This window comes from Pyrgilauda ruficollis, unplaced genomic scaffold (genome assembly GCF_017590135.1).
Source record: "Pyrgilauda ruficollis isolate IOZ18807 unplaced genomic scaffold, ASM1759013v1 scaffold59, whole genome shotgun sequence".
Lineage (NCBI taxonomy): Eukaryota > Metazoa > Chordata > Aves > Passeriformes > Passeridae > Pyrgilauda > Pyrgilauda ruficollis.
Window position 1 is genome coordinate 3993568 of NW_024527599.1, and position 20958 is coordinate 4014525.

The following is a 20958-nucleotide window of genomic DNA, read 5'->3' on the forward strand; positions in this document are numbered from 1 at the left end:
CCCCCCTTCCCCGCCGCCGCTCCCCCGGCGGGCCCGGGGGCGCCGCCGCCGCCCCACGCTGGCGCAGAGGCCCGGGCCCGGGCCCGCCTCGCCGCTGAGGATGTCCCGGAAGGCGCCGCGGGCAGAGGTGTGCGCCGACTGCAGCGCCCCAGGTAAGGGCCCCCCCGCATCGGCACCGGCACGGCCCCGCCAGCTCCCCCGCGCCTCCGGCTGCCCCCCGGAGCCAGCTCTGCGCGCCCCCCCCGCGCCACCGAGAGCCCCCTCTGCGCCCCGTGGCACCCCCGGTGCGTGCCCCGCACCCCCGACTGCCCCCGCTGTACCCCGAGGTGTTTGCCCCCGGAGTGCTCCCCATGACCCCTTTCGCATCTCCTTCTACACCCCACATCGAGACCCCTTTGCAGCTCCCTGGGTGCCCCCAGGATCGCCCTGGTGATTCCTTTCTGCGCCCCGCTCTGCACACCCAAGGGAGCCCCACTGAGCCCCCCGCCTACCCCCCCAGGAACCCTCTGATGTGCCCCCAGTGAAACGCTTTGATGAAACTCATGACCCCCTTGCTGCAGCCCCTTTTAGCCTCTTGGAATACCCTCATACACCCGAGACACAGCCCCGATCCCCCCGCATGCCCTCCTCCGTGCCGCTCCAGCGCGCCCCGCGTGTCCCCACGCCCCCCTGCACCACCCACAGCTTTCTCACCCAGCGCGGGGGCTGCTGGCACAGGCTGGGGACGCGCCGGTCGGTGCCAGCAGCGCTGGTGACCCTGTAAATGACAGGATGATGGGGGACGCTCCTGCACCCCACAGCCAGCACCCACCCCAGCCGGATCCGGGCTTGGCGGTGCCGGTTGGGCGAGCCGGGCGGCCGCCGCGCTGCAAGCCAGAGCCGAGCCTGGGCAAGACCATTCCCATCCCCGGCGGTGCCGGTGCCCGCAGCCCCCACGCTGGGGACGCGCCCGTGGGCGTCGCGGAGGGTTTGGCCCCCCAAAGCCTGCCCACGGTAGGGCTGGACCCCAAAGCTGCCCGTAGCCAGTGCAGGTGGCCCCACGGCAATGAATGAACGGGTCTCCGAGCCGGCCCCGGAAAGCTGCCCGCGGGCCAAGGCTGTGCCGAAATTATTCCGGCCACGTGCCAATGGCCGGATCCTGCCAGGAGAGCTGTCGGCACGCGTGGGCGAAAGGCTGCCCTGCCTCCAGGCATCCCCCGTGCCGGCGGGCAAGCGGGGGGCCAGGGGTTCCCGGGGCGGTGCCGGGGCTCCCTGCTGCGGCCAGGGGAAATGGAAAACAGTTTCTTCCAATCTCTTATCGCCTGGCAGCCATGGGAGGAAATGAGTTATAAAGTCCAGAGGCCGTTTCCTAGCGCGCTGGGAGCACCCGCTGTCGCTGCCGGGGATGCGCTGCCTGGCCCTGCGTGGGGAGGTGCCCGGGGGTGCTCTGATCCCCCTGCCCGGCCTCCCTCGGCCCCACGCAGGGATGCCGGCTGCCCCAGCCCTGCCGTCACCGTTGCGGGGCCGAGTGCTGGGGGTCCCGGTGTCAGCCCGCATCCCGATGCAGGGATTGAGGTGCTGCGAGCTCCCTTGGACTCCAGGATCCTCCCAGGGTTTGGAGTGTTCCTGTGCAAGCACTCCACGATCTGCTGCAGTGCCCGCCCGCATCCCGCCACATCCCAGCGGTCCTAGGGCGGGAGGGGCTGTTGCCCCAGGGATACTCTGGATCCACCCGCTTTGGGGGGCCGGCTCCCCCCGCACGGAGCGTCCTGTTCCCGGCGGTGGCCGTGGGCAGCGGGTGCGAAGGCACAGATGCCGCCGCACCGGCTGCCAAGGCGCTGCCATCTGCGTGCGCGGGGCTGCCAGGCTGGGGGGGCCACCGCTCCCCCCGGCCACCCCACCCCGGCCCCGGGGCACTGCAGCATGGCAGGATGCCGTGCCCCCCAGCACGGTGTCCTCAGGGCTCTGGGGGGCTGCGTGGGGAGGGGTCCGGGACCCTGCAGGGAGGAAGGAAGTGGGGGAGGCTTGGCTGCCTGCCTGTCTTCCTCCCTCTGTGAGGTCGTGAGGCCACTGTCCCCCCTCAGGGCCGTCGGGCAGGCCAGTGCGGCCACCTCCCCAGGCCCTGTATCCCCGGGCTTGGGGCTGCCCCCTCCATGGGACAGTGTGGTGTTTGTTTAGGACCTACAGGAACAAGGGGAGGGGGTGGGGCTGGGCGGGGGGTGGCAGGACTCCGCCGTGGTGCCCGGCGAAGGGGACACCTGGGAACCATTCAGCATCGTCACCCCGTGCCTGGCTGCCTTTCCCGGGAGGGGGGGAGGTGGCTGTGACCCAGCGGGGGTCCGCAAATCCTGTCCTCATTCTGCTGTGAACAGCTGCAGCTCAACGGCCACACCACGGGGCCAGACCCCCTCGTCCCCAGGACCCGTTTTTTGGGGTGCAGGCGTGGGGAGCTGCTGCCTGCCCGGAGCGGTGCCCCCGCGGGTGCCGGGGCTGGTGCCAGCGCGGGGCCAGCGCGGCTGCTCAAACGATCCTTTGTTCCCGGCGGGGACACAAAGGGCTCCAGTCCGGCTGGCCGGGGCCAGCAGCGGGGCTGGAGGGGCAGGGCAGCGTGGGGGGCCATGGCACCTGCCCCGGAGCTGGGGTGTCCTGGGGGCTGGCTGCCCTGGGGTGCTGAGGGTGCAGAGCTGGTGACCACCCTACATAGGAGCCTACTGGAGGTGCCCACCCATTGTGGGGCACACTGCCCCCATCCAGGACCCCCCAAACACCGAGGCAGGGACTCTGGGGGTGAGTGACCTCGCAGTGAGCCAGGGTGCCCCTGATTGGAGTGTGCTGGCATCATCCCTGCCACCAGCTGTCCTCCTGATGGTGGGGGGCCAAACCCTGCCCCCCTTTTGGCTGGTGGTTGCTATGGGAAACCCGTGGGTTTCCCCTGGTGATGGGCTGAGCCCCTCTCCATCTCTTGGGAAATGGTTGCCATGGCAACGCATCCCCCCTGCTGGATGGATGCATGAGGAGGGGATGGCATGGGGAGGGGACACCCGCTGACATCCCCATGCCACCCCCAGACCCTGGCTGGGCGTCGATCAACCGCGGGGTGCTCATCTGCGACGAGTGCTGCAGCGTGCACCGCAGCCTGGGCCGCCACATCTCCATCGTCAAGCACCTGCGCCACAGCCCCTGGCCCGCCACCCTGCTCCAGGTGGGTGCTGGGGACGCTGGAATGTGGGGACACGCACACTGGGACCCCCCCGTGCCCACTGGGCCCTGCCTGTCCCCTGCAGATGGTGCACACCTTGGCAAGCAACGGGGCCAACTCCATCTGGGAGCACTCGCTGCTGGATCCAGCGCAGGTGCAGAGCGGGCGCCGGAAGGCAAACCCCCAGGACAAAGTGCAGTAAGTGCCCCCTGTGCTGTGGGGAAGGGGTCAGCTCTGGCTGGCAGCCCCCTCCTCACCCCAAAACCCACTGCCCACCCTCCAGCCCCACCAAGTCGGAGTTCATCCGTGCCAAGTACCAGATGCTGGCCTTCGTCCACAAGCTGCCCTGCCGGGATGACGACGGCGTCACTGCCAAGGACCTCAGCAAGGTGGCGTGGGGCTCAGGGACCCCCCTGTGGCAGTGGGGACAGATCCCCCCATTACCAGCTCTCTCTCCTCTGCAGCAATTGCACTCGAGCGTGCGGACGGGCAACCTGGAGACCTGCCTGCGCCTGCTCTCGCTGGGTGCCCAGGCCAACTTCTTCCACCCGGTGAGCTCTGGTGGGGCTCAGGGCCCCCAGAGGTGGAGTGGGGCCCTGGGGGGTCCTGGAGCCTCATGCCACATGCAGGCTGCAGGGCTGAGGCTGCCCATGCCCGCAGGAGAAGGGCACCACACCACTGCACGTGGCCGCCAAGGCCGGGCAGATCCTGCAGGCAGAGCTGCTGGTGGTCTACGGTGCCGACCCTGGGGCACCCGATGTGAACGGCCGGACCCCCATTGACTATGCCAGGTGAGGGCAGGGAAGGGGGTCACCCCTGCCTGCACCCCCGCCTAGGGTGGGCATCACCCCTGCTGGCCCTCCCACAGGCAGGCAGCCCAGCACGAGCTGGCAGAGCGGCTGGTGGAGTGCCAGTACGAGCTGACCGACCGGCTGGCCTTCTACCTCTGCGGCAGGAAGCCGGGTGAGTGAGGGGGTCCTGGGGTGAGGGGGGTACCCTGGAGGGAGCACGTGGCCCTGCTCACCGCCCCTCTCTTTGTGCAGACCACAAGAATGGGCACTACATCATCCCGCAGATGGCTGACAGGTGAGTGCCTGGTGCCCGTGGCCCCGCTGCCCTGTCCCATGTCCCCCCCAGCGTCCCTGCTGGGCTGAGGGGGGACCCCGGTCACTGGAGCGTCCCTGGGGGGTGGGGGGTCGGCGTGCCCGCGCGTTTAACATCCGCCTTTATCCTATTCTTCCCTCCGCTGCCTTCTCCGGAGCGCAGGGTGCGCCCAAAGTGCATGGCACAGAGGTATTGTCCGCTCGGCTCTCGGCTCCGGGGGCCCCCCATGCTGCTGGCATGGGCCCCCCCTGCAGCCCTGGCCGCTCGGCCCAGCCCAGCACCGGGGGGGCACTCGGGGAGGGGGGTCCCGCCCGCCCCCTTCCACTTCATCCCCCTGTGCCTGCCTGCCAGCCCTGCTTGGTGAAGCCCCCAATGCCTGAGGGGGGGGTCCCTGTCTTGGTGGGGTGCAGCTGGGGACTGTGTTGGTGGGAACAGGCCAGGAATAACCCCCACTTTTTGTTTCCCCCCTCCCCGTACCCCCCAGCCTGGACCTCTCTGAACTGGCCAAGGCAGCCAAGAAGAAGCTGCAGGCGGTGAGTGGGGGCCAGGGCAGGGCTGGGGGGTGTCCCGCCTGCCCCTCTCATCCTGCCTGACACTGTCCCCTGTACTGCTGCAGCTCAGCAACCGCCTCTTCGAGGAGCTGGCCATGGACGTGTACGACGAGGTGGACCGTCGGGAGAACGACGCGGGTGAGCGGGGGGCGCGGGGTGCAGCCCCCCAGGGCCGGGGCGGGCGTCACGGCGCGGGGGAGGAGCGGCCGGCGGGGCCGCGGCTGAGCCCTGCGCTCCCCCCGATCTGGACGCGTCCGCCGGGACCGCAGGCCCCTCCTTCTTCATTCCTCCGGCCGGGAAGGTTTGCTCAGCGCGAGGGGCCGCCGCTGGGTGCCAGGGCTGGGGTGCTGCCGGAGGTGGGTGCCGGGATCCCCCAGGGATGGGGTCAGCCTGCAGTGGTGCCCCTGATCTGGGGGGTGGCAGGGTGGGGGCAATCCCGTTTCAGTAGCAGGGTGGGTGCCAACAGACGTGTCAAACTGTCTTCCCACCAGCTGGGGGGTGCTGAGCTGGTGCCTGAAAGGGTGAAGAGCACGGGGGGGTCCTGTTAGTGGGTTATGGGGGGACCCCAGCCCTGCTGGGTGGCTGGGGGAGGCGATTCCCGTCAGCCTGGCCAGGCTCCACTCCCAACCCCAGCAGGCTGGCCCTGCGCCCGCGCCTGCGTCCTGCCGGCTCCGGGCCCTGCAGCCTGCTTGTCCGGGGGGGTCCAGCCCCTGTGTCCCCCGGGGTCTGACACCAGGTGCCTTCCTGCAGTCTGGCTGACAACGCAGAACCACAGCACGCTGGTGACAGAGCGCAGCGCCGTCCCCTTCCTCCCTGTCAACCCCGAGTACTCAGCCACGCGCAACCAGGTGAGGCCCCCTCTAGGCCACACGACCCCCCTGTGCACCCAGACCTCTCTCACCCCCTTTTTCCCACTCCTGTCCCCAGGGCCGGCAAAAACTGGCCAGGTTCAACGCCAGGGAGTTTGCCACTTTGCTCATCGACATCCTCGGGGAAGCCAAGCGCCGGCAGCAAGGGAAGAGTCTGCTCAGCCCCACAGGTGAGGCACGGAGGGCAGCAAGGTGGGGCTGAGCACTTCCCCCTGCCCTGTGCTCAGCACCCACCCTGCTCTCCCCAGACGCCCTCGACTACTCGCTGCGGAGCCAGAGTGACCTGGACGACCAGCACGACTACGACAGCGTGGCCTCTGACGAGGACACGGACCAGGAGCTGCTGCGCAACGCCTCCCGCAACAACCGCGCCAGGGTGAGCCCGGGCCCCGGCTCGACCCCCGCCCAGACCCCACCTCTGGGATCCTGGCGCTGAGCTCCTCTCCCTGCAGAGCATGGACTCCTCCGACCTGTCAGATGGCCCCATCACGCTGCAGGAGTACCTGGAGGTGAAGAAGGCTCTGGCTGCCTCTGAGGCCAAGGTGCAGCAACTGATGAAGGTGAACAACAGCCTGAGCGATGAGCTGCGCCGGCTGCAGCGCGAGGTGGGTGTGGGGTCAGTAGGACTGACCTCCTCAGCGTACCCCCCTCTCCTAGCTGATGCCTTCCCCCTTCTCCACGCTGCAGATCCACAAGCTGCAGGCAGAGAACACGCAGATCCGGCAGCAGACTGGTCCTGCACATCCAACCCCGGCCCCCAGCGAGCGGCCAGAGCACGGGCACCCCCCGGGCACGGCCCCCCCACACCGCCGGGACCGCCAGGCCTTCTCCATGTACGAGCCGGGCTCGGCACTGAAACCCTTCGGGCAGCCAGTGGAGGAGCTGGTGACCCGGCTCCAGCCCTTCAGCCCCGGCGTGAGTGTGCTGGGCTGGGTGGGAGGGTTTTGGGGTGCAGCAGTCCCCCCAGCCCCGTGGGGTGCTGGGTCCCATCCCTGCGGGGCCGTAACCTTTCGTGTGTCACCAGGAGGTGGAGGACGAGGCTCTGTACTCCATGCACATCCCGGCCAGCGTGTACCGGGTAAGGGGGCCGCAGCGGGGGCGGCTCCTGCATGGGACATGGTGGCTGTCGCCTGCCCAGGATGTGGCCTTTGGGATGTCCTGTCCCCCACCGCCCTGCACCCCCCTGGGTCAGGCCGGGGACCTCCCCAAGGGACAGCAGCTGCGGAATGTTCCTGCATGCAGGGTGGCGGTGTCCCCTGTGCTCGTCCTTCCCTGCACGTCACCGGGGTCGGCTCCACACCCTACTGCACCCCGTTCAGCATGGGCATCTCCTCTTTTCCCTCTCCAGATCCGGAAAGGTCCGTCTGCCTCCTCGGTGCCCTTCCCTCCATCCTCCCCGCTGCTGTCCTGCCCGCCTGATGGTGCCCGACACATGGTGATGTATCAGGGAGGGGGAGCAACCCTTGGGGTGGGGAGACTCCAGACCCTATGTGGGGATGGGGCTGGGCAGGGCTTGACACTGCTCCTCTCCTCTCCAGAGCAAGCTGGACCGGCATGGCAGCGGCACTGACAGTGACTACGACAACACACAGGCCGGTGAGGTTCTGATCAGGTGAGTGGTGGGGCTGGGGGCTGCAGAGGGTACGTGGGGACACAGGGACAGGGGGCTGATACTGACCCAGGGCGGTTGGTTGGTCTCTGCAGCATGGAGGGGAAGCGGTATGTGGAGCTGAGCAAGGATGAGGATTTCCCCCACGAGCTGGACCCGCTGGACGGGGAGCTGGACCCCGGCCTGCCCAGCACGGAGGACGTCATCCTCAAAACTGAGCAGGTCACCAAGAACATCCAGGAGCTGCTGCGGGCAGCGCAAGAGTCCAAGCATGATAGGTAGGACTGAGGCACAGCCTCAGGGTCCTTCTGGCCACCCAGACCAGGGGTGGGGCCGTGCCTTGTCACCCTCCATGGTCAGGAGCCACTGTCCTCCATGTTACTCACCCTTTGTCCTTGCCCCCAGCTTTGTGCCCTGCTCAGAGAAGATCCATTCAGCTGTGACAGAGATGGCATCACTCTTCCCTAAGGTAGGAGGAGCGGTGTGTCCCTGGGGTGGCTGTGGTCCCCACCAGACACTGTCAGCCCCGAGCACAGGTTCTGACGCCGGTCCTGTGCTCTGCCGCAGAAACCAGCACTGGAGACGGTGCGGAGCTCCCTGCGGCTGCTCAACGCCAGCGCCTACCGGCTGCAGAGCGAGTGCCGCAAGACTGTGCCCCCCGAGCCCGGCGCCACCGTGGACTACCAGCTCCTGACCCAGCAGGTCATCCAGTGTGCCTACGACATCGCCAAGGCCGCCAAGCAGCTGGTCACCATCACCACTCGTGAGAAGAAGCAATGAGCGCCAGCCCGTGTTCCCCCCATGTCCCCAGGCCTCCGCACTCTCCATGTCTCCCTTCCCTCCGGCAGCAGCCGGCACCTGGGGCGAGCGTGGCTGCAAGTGGCCTTTTTGGGGAGCCGAGGTGCGGGGTTCCTCGTGCCCCCCGTGCCATCAAGGAGCTGGTGTTCAGCCTGCGGGGTAGGTGCCTGCATCCCCCTGTACAGCCCCCTGCCCACCCTGCAGCACGCGCCTAACTTATCCTGTACATAGCCTCTGTAGCTGTCTGTGGCGGCGGTGGCCTTGTACCCCCACTCCCCACAAAACCCCTCTCTGGGTGGCCGGTACCCCCGAGGCCACCCACGGCATTACACTGGACTGGGGCGCCCGCGGGCCCCCCCTCCCCGGGCGTCCTGAACCCCTCCCCGGGCGTCCTGCCCCGTGCCGGGGCCGCACTCCCCACTGTAAGATGTGTCCTTGTACATTTGTATCAATAAAGGTGTGAGCATTGCACGGGCGCCCGGCCCCGGCTCCTGCGCCCATGGAGGATCCGTGGCTGCAGGGGCTTCAACCCCTGTGTCGCCAGGCAGGGCTTGGCCACGTGTCCCTCCCGTTTCACCCAGTCCCCTTGGCCCTGCTGGCGGCCGCTCACGCCATCCCCGGCACAGCCCTGCTGTTTGCCCAGCCCCGGGGCTGGGCTTTCCTAGCACGGCCCCGCCGTCGCTCTGCGAGCCGCCGACCCTCGGGGCTGCCGGCGGAGGCTCCTGCCGCCTCCATGCTGTCCCCGGAGGCTTTGGTGGCCGCAGCTGCCGTGCTCATGGGGCTGGGTCTCCTAGCTTGGTGCCTTTGGGCAGGGAGGCTGGAGGTGCCTGGAGACGTGGGAGAGGAGGACGAGGAGGAGGAGGAGGAAGAGGAGGGGATCCCCTTCATGGCCGAGGAGGGCTCGGGGCACTGCCGGCTGCTGTGCAAGCCCTCGGCTCTGGCCCAGCACCTGGTGCGGAGCTTGGGGCGGTCAGCGGCGCTGCGGGGGGGACGCTGGCCTTGGCCGTGCTGGCCCCAGCTCCAGATGCTGTGGCAGCTCCTGCAGCCACCTGAGCCGGAGCCGCTGGTGGCCCGTGAGCTCCTGCAGCTGTCTGACGCTGGGCTGGTGGCCCTGGACTGGTTGGTGGGGCCGTGGGGGGCTGCGGGTGGCGGCGGGGGGGTCTCCAGCCCAGTGCTGCTGCTCATTCCCAACGCTGCCGGGAAGGTGACGGGGGGGCTGCTGCAGCTGGGGCTGCGGGCGCTGGAGCGGGGCTTCATCCCCGTCATCTTCAACCGCCGGGGCCACAACGGCTGCCCCCTCACCACCCCCCGGCTCCAGCCCTTCGGGGACCCCGGGGACCTGCGGGAGGCTGTGACCTACCTGCGGTGTCGGCACCCCTCTGCCTCTCTGCTGGCCGTCAGCGAGGGCTCGGGCTCGGGGCTGCTGCTCGCCTACCTGGGCGAGAGCGGCTCCTCCAGCCGCCTGGCCGCCGCCGCCTGCCTCTCCCCCATCTTCCGTGGCCGGGACTGGTTTGAGGCCAGGATGCCCTGGCTTTACGAGTGGCCGCTGCTCCTCCACCTCAAGCAGGGATTGAGCAGGTCAGTGCAGTCCCTTGGGCTTGGGGAGGTGGATGGGGGTACCCTGGGAACCCCTCGGTCATCCCTGAGGGTGCGCATGGGGTGGGTGCTGCTGCTGACACCGGCAGCCCAAGTGCAGGGGCAGAGGTGCTGAGGGCAGCAAAATGTGCTGGTTAATGAACACCAGCCTGGAGCCGGCTGCCATGGGGCCAGCTGGGCCACCACATGTGTCCCCAGCCTGGCTGGGGCTGCGGCAGCATCTTGGGGTTCCTGAGCTGGGAGATCTGGGGCAGGGTCTCACAACTTTTCCTGGGAGGAGTTGGTGAAGCCCCTGTTTGGTTTTGGACCCTGAGGTGTGAGTGGGGCTGGCCCTTCTCCCTGCACTGCCCCTTGTTCCCAACACCTGTCCCTCTGGTTGGCCCTGTGGGGGGACTGTGATGCCAGCCCACAGCTGGGCTGGGGGCTGTGACTGCTGCTGTCCCTTCCCAAGGGATCTGGGTTCTCTGTTGCCCAACACAGCCAGGCTTGAGTGGACCAGGCACTGGCTGAGACAGGAGACAGACTGCCCTGGGCCAAGGCATTGAGCAAGTGGGCACTTCCCTGGGGGGTGCTGAGAGCTTGTGGGGGCAAAGAGACCTTGCAGGTGGGCAGATGGGAGCCAAAAATAGCAGGTAAACCCCAAAACATAGGGACAAACAGGTGACAGGTGATGCTGCAGCAAATCCCAGATGGGTGCAGCAAGATCCAGTGCTTACTGCAGGGATGGGGTACCTGGGGGGTGGGCAGCAGAGAGTCTCCCCCCCCACCTCCCCATTTCCTGATTCCCACTGCAAATGCTGCTGTCACGGTAACGAAGCAGGAGTGCCGGCCGTCTCCCGTTGTCATGGCACCCAGGCTGCGCTGTGGGGACCCTCCAGGATCCCTGGCAAGGGGCTGGGATGAGTCTCCTAAGCCACTCTGGGGTTGGGGCAGCCGAGGTCACCCCTGTTCTTCTGTGTGCGGGGCCAGGACTGTCAAGCAGCCTATGGGCACACAAGCTGGTGACACCCCCATGGCAGCATCCCTGTAGCCCCCAGCTCCAAGTGGCACCCCTATGACCCTCCACCCCCACGGCAGCATGCCCCGGCCCCCACCAACATTCTCTGTGGCTCCCATCCCAGGGAGCATCCCCATATCCCCCCACCCATGGCAAATCCCTGAAGTCCCCAGCAGTGTCCCCATTGCCCCCAGCCCCTGGCAGCATCCCTGCACCTCCAAGCCCACGGCGGCCGCCCCATCCCCGCAGGTACACGGGGGCTCTGGCCGAGGTGGTGGACATGGACAGGCTCCTGGGCAGCCGCTCGCTGCGGGAGCTGGAGGAAACCCTCTTCTGCCGGACTCGGAGCCGCCCCACCAGCTGGGAGAGCTACTGGGAGCGGAACGAGCCCCTGCGCGACGCGGACGAGGCGGCGGTGCCGGTGCTGTGCCTCTGCAGCGCCGATGACCCCGTGCGCGGCCCCCCGGCCCGGAGCCTGCCCAGGGAGCTCTTCCGCAGCAGCCCCTACTTCTTCCTGCTGCTGACCCCGCACGGGGGGCACTGCGGCTTCCCCCGGCGGGGGCCGGGGCGCTGCTGGGCCCACGAGGCCGTGCTGGAATATTTCAGGGCCATGGCAGAGTTCCTGCGGACGGAGGAGAGGAGGAAGGGGCTGCCGCGGCCCCGCAGGTGGGGGGGTCCCCCAGCTGAGCCCCCCGTGTTCACCTGGCAGAGGTCCTACACACGGTAGCCCCCCTGGGGCAGGGTCTCACAAAGGCAGGCAGACACTCCGTGTACTAAAATTACTTTATTACAGTTGATTTTTTTTTTTTTAACATTTCCTTTGCTATGATACAAAGGATACTTACAAACAAAATATTACATATGACCTTATTTTTTTTTTCTCTTCTCTTATTTTCTGACAACTTGGTAACAGCTTTAAATGCACAATCTATACAATTAATACAGGTTATATATGAGCTATAATGTATGTTGAACCAGAAGAATACCAGAATACTGACAATATACTGTACATTAAGCCTTACCAGTTAGTGCTCGTGGCATTTTCTACAAGAAGGAAAACGCACACCTGTAGATTCACTCATACCAGCTGGTGCTACCAGACACGGAAGCAAGAAGGAGTTTAATTCCCCTGGTTAAATCCTTCATGGCCCATCACCGTGGTGCTGAGCCTGGAAACCTCAGACCAGTGTTCATAGTAAAACAGCAGATATGTGTGTGTTTTTTTCTATCTAATGCTCTGTGGCACAGCACGGCGCCGGCCGGGCTTGGCCATACCTGGACGATGCCCCAGAGCAAACAGCCATGGCGCTGGGTGAGCTCTTGCTGGGGAGCTGGACCTCCTTGGGGAAAGGGAGAGGAGGAAGAGGAGGAGGAGAGGAAAAGCAGCAACAGCTTTGCTGTCATCAGCAGGCAGCTCTTGGGTTTGTGCACGTGAAGAGGCGGGAAGAGCAAGCCCAAGGCATGGCGCTCCCGGCACGGCTCCGAGCCCGGCCGCACACGGAGCTCGTGCCCCACAAACCCTGCACGGGGTCGGGCAGCAGCTGCCCTGTGGTCACCTCCTCACCAGGAAAGGTTTGCTTTTGTTTTGCAGCCAAAACCAGAGGTGTGTGGCTACAGGTGTGCACTTCCCCTCCTCCCGCCGGGGGTCTACATCGCACTGATAAGGTTACATTTTTGTTTTTTATTTAAATTTTTTTTTCCTTTTTAAAGCAACCAGCAAGTGAAGCATTTTTTTAGTTGACTGGCAAAAAGACCTGGCATTTGCACAAAAGCTGCAAATGGAAAAGAGCCATCCCCTCCTCCCACCCGCTGCATCCCAGCCCAGAAAAATCCCAAACTGTTGGCGGAAGAAAGAAAAAAAAAAACCACAACAGGGGTGGAGGAGAGGAAGGGGAGGGAGAACAGGTTGGAAAATACCAGGTTTGAGTTAACATTTCCTTGACTTCACACAGTTCTTGTGCAAAAAGAAACAACCCCCCCACCCCAAACCAACAAAAAACCCAAACCCAGAAACATGCTGGAAATAATGAAAACAAATGGAAAGTAATATATAAAATTAAAAATATAAATAGGATGTCTGGCTGACTGGTAGAAGAATAGGTCATTTAGGTTACAAAAAGGAATATACATTCAAGAGGCTCTGAACCCAGTGGGGTAACTGATGTTAAACTTGTGTTAATAGTTAGGCTAGAATTCTCAAGTTTGTCTTTAAAATCTTCACAACACAAGCAAGCTATTTTTAAAAAATATACACTATACACACCTCACACAGCTTCTCCTATCCGTATTACACACGTTACGCTACCCTCCCATCCACTACACCGAGGGGGGGGGTCCCATGGCCGAGGGGCCCGGGGTGTCCCCCCATCCCATCCCGACCCCGCGGTGGCGGTGGGGCAGCGATGGCTGCGGGGCCGGGCAGGTCGCTTGGCCCCTCCACGTCATACCACAACCTTCTCAAAGCATTTACAAGTCACCAAAGGGCTGTAGCCTTTTATGTTATACACACTTCACTTTGCAACGTTAATTATTTACATCAGGGCTGCCCCCCCCCCCCTCCCCCCATCTTTTAGCTGTTTCTAGGCAGGTAAAAAAAATGTTCCTGTTCCAAGCAAGCAGGGGGAAGAGCTGCGGGGGGTTAGGAGGGAAGAAAAGCTGAAGAAAGGAAGCGGGTGGTTTGCTTGCTAAAAGCCAAACCCGTACGCGCACGTCTGCCTCTCCTTCTCTGATCCTTGAATCCTTACAAGCTCCCATTCCCTACAACCTCCAGGACAACCAGACCCGGAGAGCACGGCCTCACTGGTGCTCAGACTCCTCTGCTCGCAGCTTCCCGGGATGCTCAGCACAGCTACTGACTCACAGGCTTGCCTCTGCCACAGGACATGGAGCACAGATCCTGACCATTCCTAGGAGCCCACCCCTCACTCAGCAGCAGGTCTTGCAGGGCAAGCCAGCTGCAGTGGGGCAGGGACACCGGGACCCCCACAAGCCACCGCACTGCACCCCCAAACTCGCCTTTGGCAGCTGCCACCAGCCACAGTCAGGCTCTGCCAGAGCCATGCAGAGGCAGCGGCCGCCGACTTCAGCTTGTCAACAACCCTGCACTGATTTCTGCACTCTGCTGAGCTCAGAGTTGCCATAGAAATGTGTGATCCTGGCACTAAAAGCAGGCAACGACCTCAAATCAAAGTCTTTTTTTGTTTTGTTGTTGTTGGTTTTTTTTTTTTTTTTCCTCCAGTAGATTTAGATGAACTCAGGCTTAAGACAAAAACAGTTGGAAGGGGAAAAACAGATCATTTCTAGAGAGATTGAAAAACATAGTCACAAGCCGGTATTAAACTGCAGCAAAGAACCTGAACTTGGTTCCCATTGAGTTCAGCTCCAGAGCAAGCTCAAAGCCACCACTCTGTCCCTCGCACTGCCCTCCGTGCGGTACAGGACGCCCAAGGGAAGGAGATTCCACACAGCCATCAGGGAAAACCCAGACGGAGGCTGGAAGCCAAAAGCCCCAGGCCAGTGGCTGTTTGCCTCCCCAGCTCGCAATATTTAAGCACAAATTCCTTACAGCATCACTGGACAAGTCTCAGGGATTAGGTGCATGCTGAACTACGACTGGCAATTACAGTAGCTTTTTGCTAGCTGGCACATACTGTATCTATAAATTTTAGTACAAAAACTTAAAAAATACAGAAACTAGGTCAATTTGTTAACTACATATTTACAGATAATTACAATTCTTTTCACTGACAATAACTAAACTAATTGTCAGTGAAAATTCAAACTGTGCATGTTCTGAGGTACCCGTACTCAAGGGTGGGGAGCGGGGCAGGGGGCCAGAGGGGCGAGGTGGGGAAAGTTTTCCCCCCAGGGTTTGTTCACATCCGTGGGGGCAAGGCTCAGCCCTCCTGGTTCCTGGTCTCACTGTGTGCACTCAGAGAAAGCAAGGAGAGCGGGAGCTGATACTGTGGTCTTATTTTCCCTAGGACATGGCTTAAGGATGTTTTGAGGATGCCAGGCAGGTGCAGAGCCAATGGTCATGAACCAAACTGCCTTCTCCCCGCCAGGGAGCCTTCAGGTGAAGTGCAAGTATTGAGACCCACAGCTCAGTGGTTAAGGTGCTTGTTTGCTGGCAAATCTGATTTACTAAGTCCCTCTCTAACTGACAAAGGGCTCTCCTTCCCCCAGAGAAGGGGGCAGGGGTGCAGCAGGCAGCATCACAGCCCCAGCTGGCTGAACTACATTGTGCAACAGGAACCTGGGTTATCTGCTGCCACTGCTCCCTGGTGGGGTGATGTTTACTAAAACCACTAGATCTATCAGGTTTTCTTATTTTCTGGCTGTAAACAGCAAGCCCCAACCCTCCAAAGCGCCTGACATATATTCATCAAAAGACTTCGGCTCAATCGATTTGTAAAAGTGCAAACTCAAACAACCACAGCAGAGAGACAGTGACCAGCATCCCTGCCTGGGTATCCACTGCTCCTCTGTCCTTGGCACGTGGTTCTGGGCTCACTGCAGGCCAGCACTGGGGTGGGAACATCCTACAGGCAGGAGCACAGGTAAAGACAACACTACTCCTTGGGAAAGGGTAAGAATTACCCAGTCAAACTTGAGTCTCACCTAAAAGACTTGCAAGAGACCTTCCAGAAGGGACAGGGGGAATATTGCCTCCGAATTCTCCAGCAGCACAAAGAGAGCCCAGGGCTGGCATTCTGCTGAGCTGGTGGGGTGTCCTTGGGGGAAATGCATGACCTGACACTTGCGAGAACCGCTTATCCCCTGAACTGTCAAATGCCTCCCTAAGATGGGGTCTGTAGAGGACAAAGGAGAAGGTCAGAAGGGTCTTCACAGCTTGAGGAGCTGGTGGTGTCCAGCATGGCACTCACCCCTCTACTATGAGAAAGACCAGGGCAAGATTTACTAGAACTGCAGAGCAAGCACCCAGGAGAGGAACGAGGCTGTCTGCTGCTGGCTGGACTTGGGTGACGAAGCACACAGGCCTAAGCAGAATAAAGAACGGACCACGAGCATCCGTGTGTGTGTATGGATGTACAGACTGTAAGCCTGTAAGTACACACACGTGTACTTAAAATCTTCCAATTTAGCTTCTCTTTTGCTCCCTCCACACAACCTAAGAACCTCCAGACACACGCCAAGGCGGTCGGTGTTCAGAGCTAGCGGCGGCTCCACCTCAGGAATGCCAAAAGCCAGTGCCGGTGCAGTGAGCCAAGACCGTGCCGGGCTTGTGAACTTTCGTGGTGAGACGCAGCTGGGGACTCTGAGCTCAGCCTGCTGAGCACTTCACCGGCCCACTCGCCGCCTCCCCAGCAGATCCCTACATTGCCTCCACTGCTTGCCTATCGCTAAACCATCTTGTTTGCTTCTCTGCTGCCTTGTGACTTTCTGGTACCCTCAGGAAGCTCCCTTCTCTCCTTCAAAGCACACCCGCAGCAGCTACCTACCCTCTCATGCCCCAGAAAAAGCAAGCTGCAATTACCAGGGCTGAACTTCAGCGAGGGTTCAGCCCTAGCACAGCCTGTGTCCTCGCCCCGAGAGCCCTGCTGAGGGGTTGGTTTTGCTCACAAACAGGAGCGCTAAAGAACAGCAGAACTGAAGTGCCCTGACAGAAATGCACAGCATGAGGTGTGTGTGCACCTATACCCACACACACGTACGTACAGAGTATATAAATATATACAAATGAGATACCATATATATATCCAGAGAGATGTGCGTATTCAACAGAGTAATGGTAGACAGTGGTACGATAGGATTTATTGCCTCTCAAGAAATGGCACGTAAGCGGGGTTGAGGGGCTGGGAGCCTGGAGGCGAGGGGTCCTGGGGCTTTAAACAACAGCACAGCCCCAGGACTGCCCTGGCTGCACCCCCGTGCAGGTCACAGCGAGTGTGCAGTGCCCGTTCTTCTGGCGCAGGAGGGCTGGGTGGGACACAGAGCGATGCCAGCCTGGCCCCAAGCCAGGAAATCATGGCTGCAGGGAATTTTTCTGTGGAAAGTTTGGTAACACACCACGTATTTAGTTGTTCAACCTCTTTGAAGTTCACAGGCTTGGAGGGAATGCAGGTGAAACAGAGCTGTAGCCTCCATTTCAGTGCTGCATCCAAGGAAGAAAGCATGTAATGTTCAACATGGAAGGGAGAGGTGGCTGCTGGCTCCCTGGGACCATGGAAAACAAAGAAAATGTGGTCCCTTTCACTGATTTTAAATAAAATCAAAGGAAATTTGAATCAGAAAGAGGTAAAAATGCTGGCTACTCTGGTTTTTTTTTCCATCTCTGGGCTAAGCTACACCAGAACTTCAGGTCTTTGCAGAGGGGAGAGAAAAATAACCACAGAAAAGAGATTTCAGGGGTCAAGCTGGTGATTTAAAAATACCGCAATAAAGTTTGCAAGTAGTCCACACAGAAGAGTTCCCCAGTGTTAAATATGAACGTAAGAGATGCAAGAGAACATCTTTGCTGAGGTACTGGAGTAGTTTCCACAATTTACAGATTACAGCAATTTAAAAACCAAAGTTAGGGCATGACTGCAATGAGCACAACATGGAGCAATTGGCCTTACTTTTTAAAACGCTTTACTTTTAAAAATAAGAGTTTGCAAACTGATTCAGAGTGTTTGCATCTCTCTAGTGCACAGTTGTTCATGTATCTCAGAAATAAACCTGAGATACATTAAAATTCTCAACACCAAGGGCCTCCTCAAATACCTCCAAGGCACAGCCTGACCCTGAGTTCCTCTGGCTACAGCTGTGTATGAGGTGCTTCCTCTCGAGATCAGGCAGTTTTGGGACAGCTTTTCTTCCCCCAAGTACACACAGGGACACACACATTTAGACCAGTTGATCTGAATCAGTTTTTGCAAACTATTTTAATTAAAATATTAACTTGTTGGAATAGTCCAGGTCTGCACATGATATACATGTAAAAATGGTTACTACACAATTCTTTTTGAATACAAAAAAGCCAATATGGGATAGCCATCATTTGGATTCAGCATTCAGTCATGCTTGACATTACACAAATAGATGTGTTGAGAGAATTCTGTTGAAGTAGCTCAATTTAAGCCAGAGACTTTGACCAAATTCAAACCATAACAGAAGCAGAAGAATGAACCCACTGAACTTGCAGGTATAGCCTGTCCCTACTGTAGCTGCTGCTGTTTGGGATAGAGGAGCTGAACTCAAAATTCTGTGTTAGCACCATGCTCTGGGCACACCCTCCACAATCACATGGTGAACCCCAGTACAATTTTGGCCTTTCATTTTGGTTTTGTCTCTCCTTCCAAACCTAGGAAAACACGGGTACCTTTGCTAAACGAGTTTCGCTTCATTTCAACAACACTGCAATGCAAAAGAGTGACCCCAAAACATCCAATTCCACATAAAAACATAGCAGAGGAAAGGACAGGACAATTCACAAGTTACCACTTGCCCCCAGGAGCATCCAGAGGCACCTCCATGGGACCCACACCTCCTCCCAGGCTTCTGTCAACTGTTAGTACAACAAAACTCCTTAGAAAGGGGCTGCTCAAACATGTTTTGCTAGAGTTTCCATCTTCAATTAGAGTGATACGCTACATCACAATGCTAGAAATCCCAGCTGGATTCACCAGACACTGGCAGAGAGTAAAGGACTGGGAGTGGATGTTAATTTAGCTAATGAAGAACGCTGCCCTGTCGAGTACTGAACAGCAGCGAGACACTATTTACTATATAAATATGTCACGTGGACAAACACATTCGGAAAACCTCGCTTTTGAGCCCTATAAACATATTAAAGGCAAATCCTAGAGTTAGCAGCTAGTGTTTTCTTCAAGATGATTAGTGTGCAAGGAAAAACATTTACAAAGAACCCTGGCTGGTCAGTCCCCAAGACAGAAACCTTTGCCTCAAACCAAACTTCATCCACCTGCTCTTCCCGCAGTCCTGGCTGACCGAGACCGTCCTGGCACTGGCACGAGAGCATGGGGGCATCTCTGGTTCCCAGCATTAAGGGATGACAAGATGCCAACAAAGTCATTCAGTTATAAGACTCCCTGACCTTTTATCACTGTATGGATTTCATAACCTCCTTTGCTTCCTTTCAGTAGTACAGCAGCTCCAATGAGCCCTCTGGAAGTAGTGCCTTCTCACATGGTGTGATATGCTGCCAAAATATCACAGCATCTCTAGGGACTGTAAAAGTTGTGAAGCATTGCAGCAATGAAAATAATAAAAAAGGAGCCTCACATGCAGCAAGATCTACAGTGGTGATGTGGGTTAGTCATCAGCTGGGAAAGAGTCATTGGCTCAGCTCCTCCTGGTACACCATGGCAACTAAACATTTCAACAGTTGGCTACACGCTACATGTAAACAGGAAATTGCAACAAGCCAAAAAGGTAATAAATTGGTGGATGTAGTGTAATAATGAAAAACCCGATCAATGGCATTTTGTGACTATGGCATCCTTCAAAACACCTCTGGCATTTGAGACTGATTGGCTGAAAGTCTAAACATTTCTGAATGGAGCAAAAAGGACTACGCTGGGCTCCAAGAATTATTCTGATGCTTAGCTAAAATGAGATGTCACAGTATTAGCTGTACAAGTGCATTACTTACGCTCCTCTGCCCAACCTCATCTGAGCTACCAGCAGCACAGTCAGGGAGTGCCAAAGCAGATAGACCATTTCAAACATTCCTAGCCTGTTCCCCCCAGACAGGTTTACCTACAGAGTTCTCGGGAAGCTGACCAGTGCCTTCTGAGAGAACGTCACTTACACGACACGGAGCGCGCACTTGGGTAGAAGGGCCCTGTTGAGCCCTGGTGTCTCTTGGCCTGTCTTCTCACCTTCTTCCTCACATACAGCTCATTAAAAATGCCTCTTGGTAGAGGCAATACCCTAGAAATTTATCCAATTTAATGACAAATAAAAATGGAACAGAAGATCCAGCTGTTCCTCCCCTGGATGTTGGTTTAAAGGCAGCTTGCCTGGTTTTTGCAGGGTGGCAGATCGAAATTCATGGACATGGGAAGAGGTCTCCATTCTCCCTCAGACTTCCTACATGGATGGCATGATGAGGGCAGTCTGAGGCCCTTCTGTCCTGTCAGTGTGATGACCACCAGCCAACTCTTCTGACTAATTGCATATATTTCTCAGATGCCCTCCCAAGACCCCTCCAAAAAGTAAAAAAAAAAAAACCAAAACAAAAACAAAAAACCAACAACAAAACAAAAAACCAAAAACCGCCCCCCAAAACCCTGCAGCCAAATACTATGACATCCCAGTTAGTAAACACAAAACGTAATGCTTTACAAAATGAATACAATATTCCATGTGCACCCAGCTTCCACACGTCAGCACCGCACTGAGGAGGCTGCTGGGCTGGTGTCTGTAGGCAGTTTCTGTTGGCAGACAGCTCCAGTGGAATTGCCACCCTCAGTTATTGTTTAAGTTATGTATAAGACATGTGTGAACCATTGGATATTTGTGAAGTAACACTTGTGCTCCTGCTCATGCCCTGCTCCGTCCGTCCCCCAGAAGCTGTCCGCCTCAGAGCCTGGGGGCTGTTGCGGACCCCTATAGCACTACTTCGAGGTACCCCCTGCATGGGCCCCGAGGGGTGACCCCATGGCTGAGGTCCACCTTGCATTGGATGGCCCCAAGCTTGCGGTGGGCCACCCATGGGATGACCCCAGTGAGGTCCTGCACCCCCAGTAGGATTGTGGGACCAGCCAGAAGCTCCCGGGTAGCTGTGGCTGAACGCCTCGGGGGAGAGATTAGAAAGAACCATATTACTAAAACCTAGCCTCATGCTTTCTGAGTCAAAGGCTTCGATCTCGCGAGCTTGACGCTCCAGCAGGCTTCGTATCCGCTCGGTGCGCTCGTTCTGCAACGCCAGCATCTCCTCCTCAATCTAGGAAGGAAAAAAAGAGACAGTCTGTAGCAGCAGGACTGGCACAGCCTCTGGAGGACCTGTAACAGCTACTGAGGGACTTGTTCCTGCGTTTGTGCAGGAAACTGGCTCTAGATCAGATGTCCGTGGACATGCAGTCTGCTTTGAACACAAAAGGGTGAATTGTTTAAGGGTTAAGTCTCAAAGACCCACACAGGCCAAAGCATGGCGAACACCAGTTGGTGAACACCAGTTGGAGGGTGGTGGTCCCTGTTCCCTGGTGAATACATGAAATTTGAGGGATGCGAATCTGATAACAGCAGCTTGACATAGATTAATCTTCTGAGATACAGCAAATTCTACA

The 20958-nt window shown here is 59.3% G+C and overlaps 3 protein-coding genes across 7 annotated transcripts in view; 2 read left to right on the forward strand and 1 right to left on the reverse strand.

Annotated features, from left to right (window-relative positions):
• Positions 1–15: 15 nt before the first annotated feature.
• Positions 16–8584, forward strand: GIT1 (GIT ArfGAP 1). Of its 4 annotated transcripts, XM_041482368.1 has the most exons (22): positions 16–152; positions 3048–3181; positions 3264–3376; positions 3462–3567; positions 3643–3729; positions 3839–3969; positions 4047–4141; positions 4222–4264; positions 4445–4471; positions 4767–4815; positions 4899–4971; positions 5584–5681; positions 5761–5872; positions 5951–6078; positions 6155–6307; positions 6390–6617; positions 6727–6780; positions 7051–7137; positions 7241–7314; positions 7407–7589; positions 7717–7780; positions 7879–8584. In XM_041482368.1, exons 1-22 carry the CDS (start codon positions 101–103, stop codon positions 8089–8091), a joined length of 2304 nt encoding a protein of 767 aa, XP_041338302.1. In that variant the 5' UTR covers positions 16–100; the 3' UTR covers positions 8092–8584. The 4 variants fall into 4 exon arrangements, with proteins under 4 accessions (XP_041338302.1, XP_041338304.1, XP_041338303.1 ...); XM_041482370.1 differs by lacking the exon at positions 6727–6780; XM_041482369.1 differs by lacking the exon at positions 4445–4471.
• Positions 8585–8842: 258 nt separating this feature from the next.
• ABHD15 (abhydrolase domain containing 15) lies at positions 8843–17051 on the forward strand. Its single transcript, XM_041482896.1, has 2 exons — positions 8843–9687; positions 10952–17051. The coding sequence occupies exons 1-2, from the start codon at positions 8843–8845 to the stop codon at positions 11427–11429; spliced, it is 1323 nt and encodes a 440-aa protein (XP_041338830.1). The 3' UTR covers positions 11430–17051.
• TAOK1 (TAO kinase 1) overlaps positions 11468–20958 on the reverse strand; it is a 69861-nt gene continuing 60370 nt past the window's right edge. For both annotated transcript variants that reach the window (XM_041482894.1, XM_041482895.1), the window contains one exon: positions 11468–20615. In XM_041482894.1, the coding sequence (XP_041338828.1) occupies positions 20154–20615 (462 nt within the window). In that variant the 3' untranslated portion in view covers positions 11468–20153. The remainder of the gene's footprint in view (positions 20616–20958) is intronic.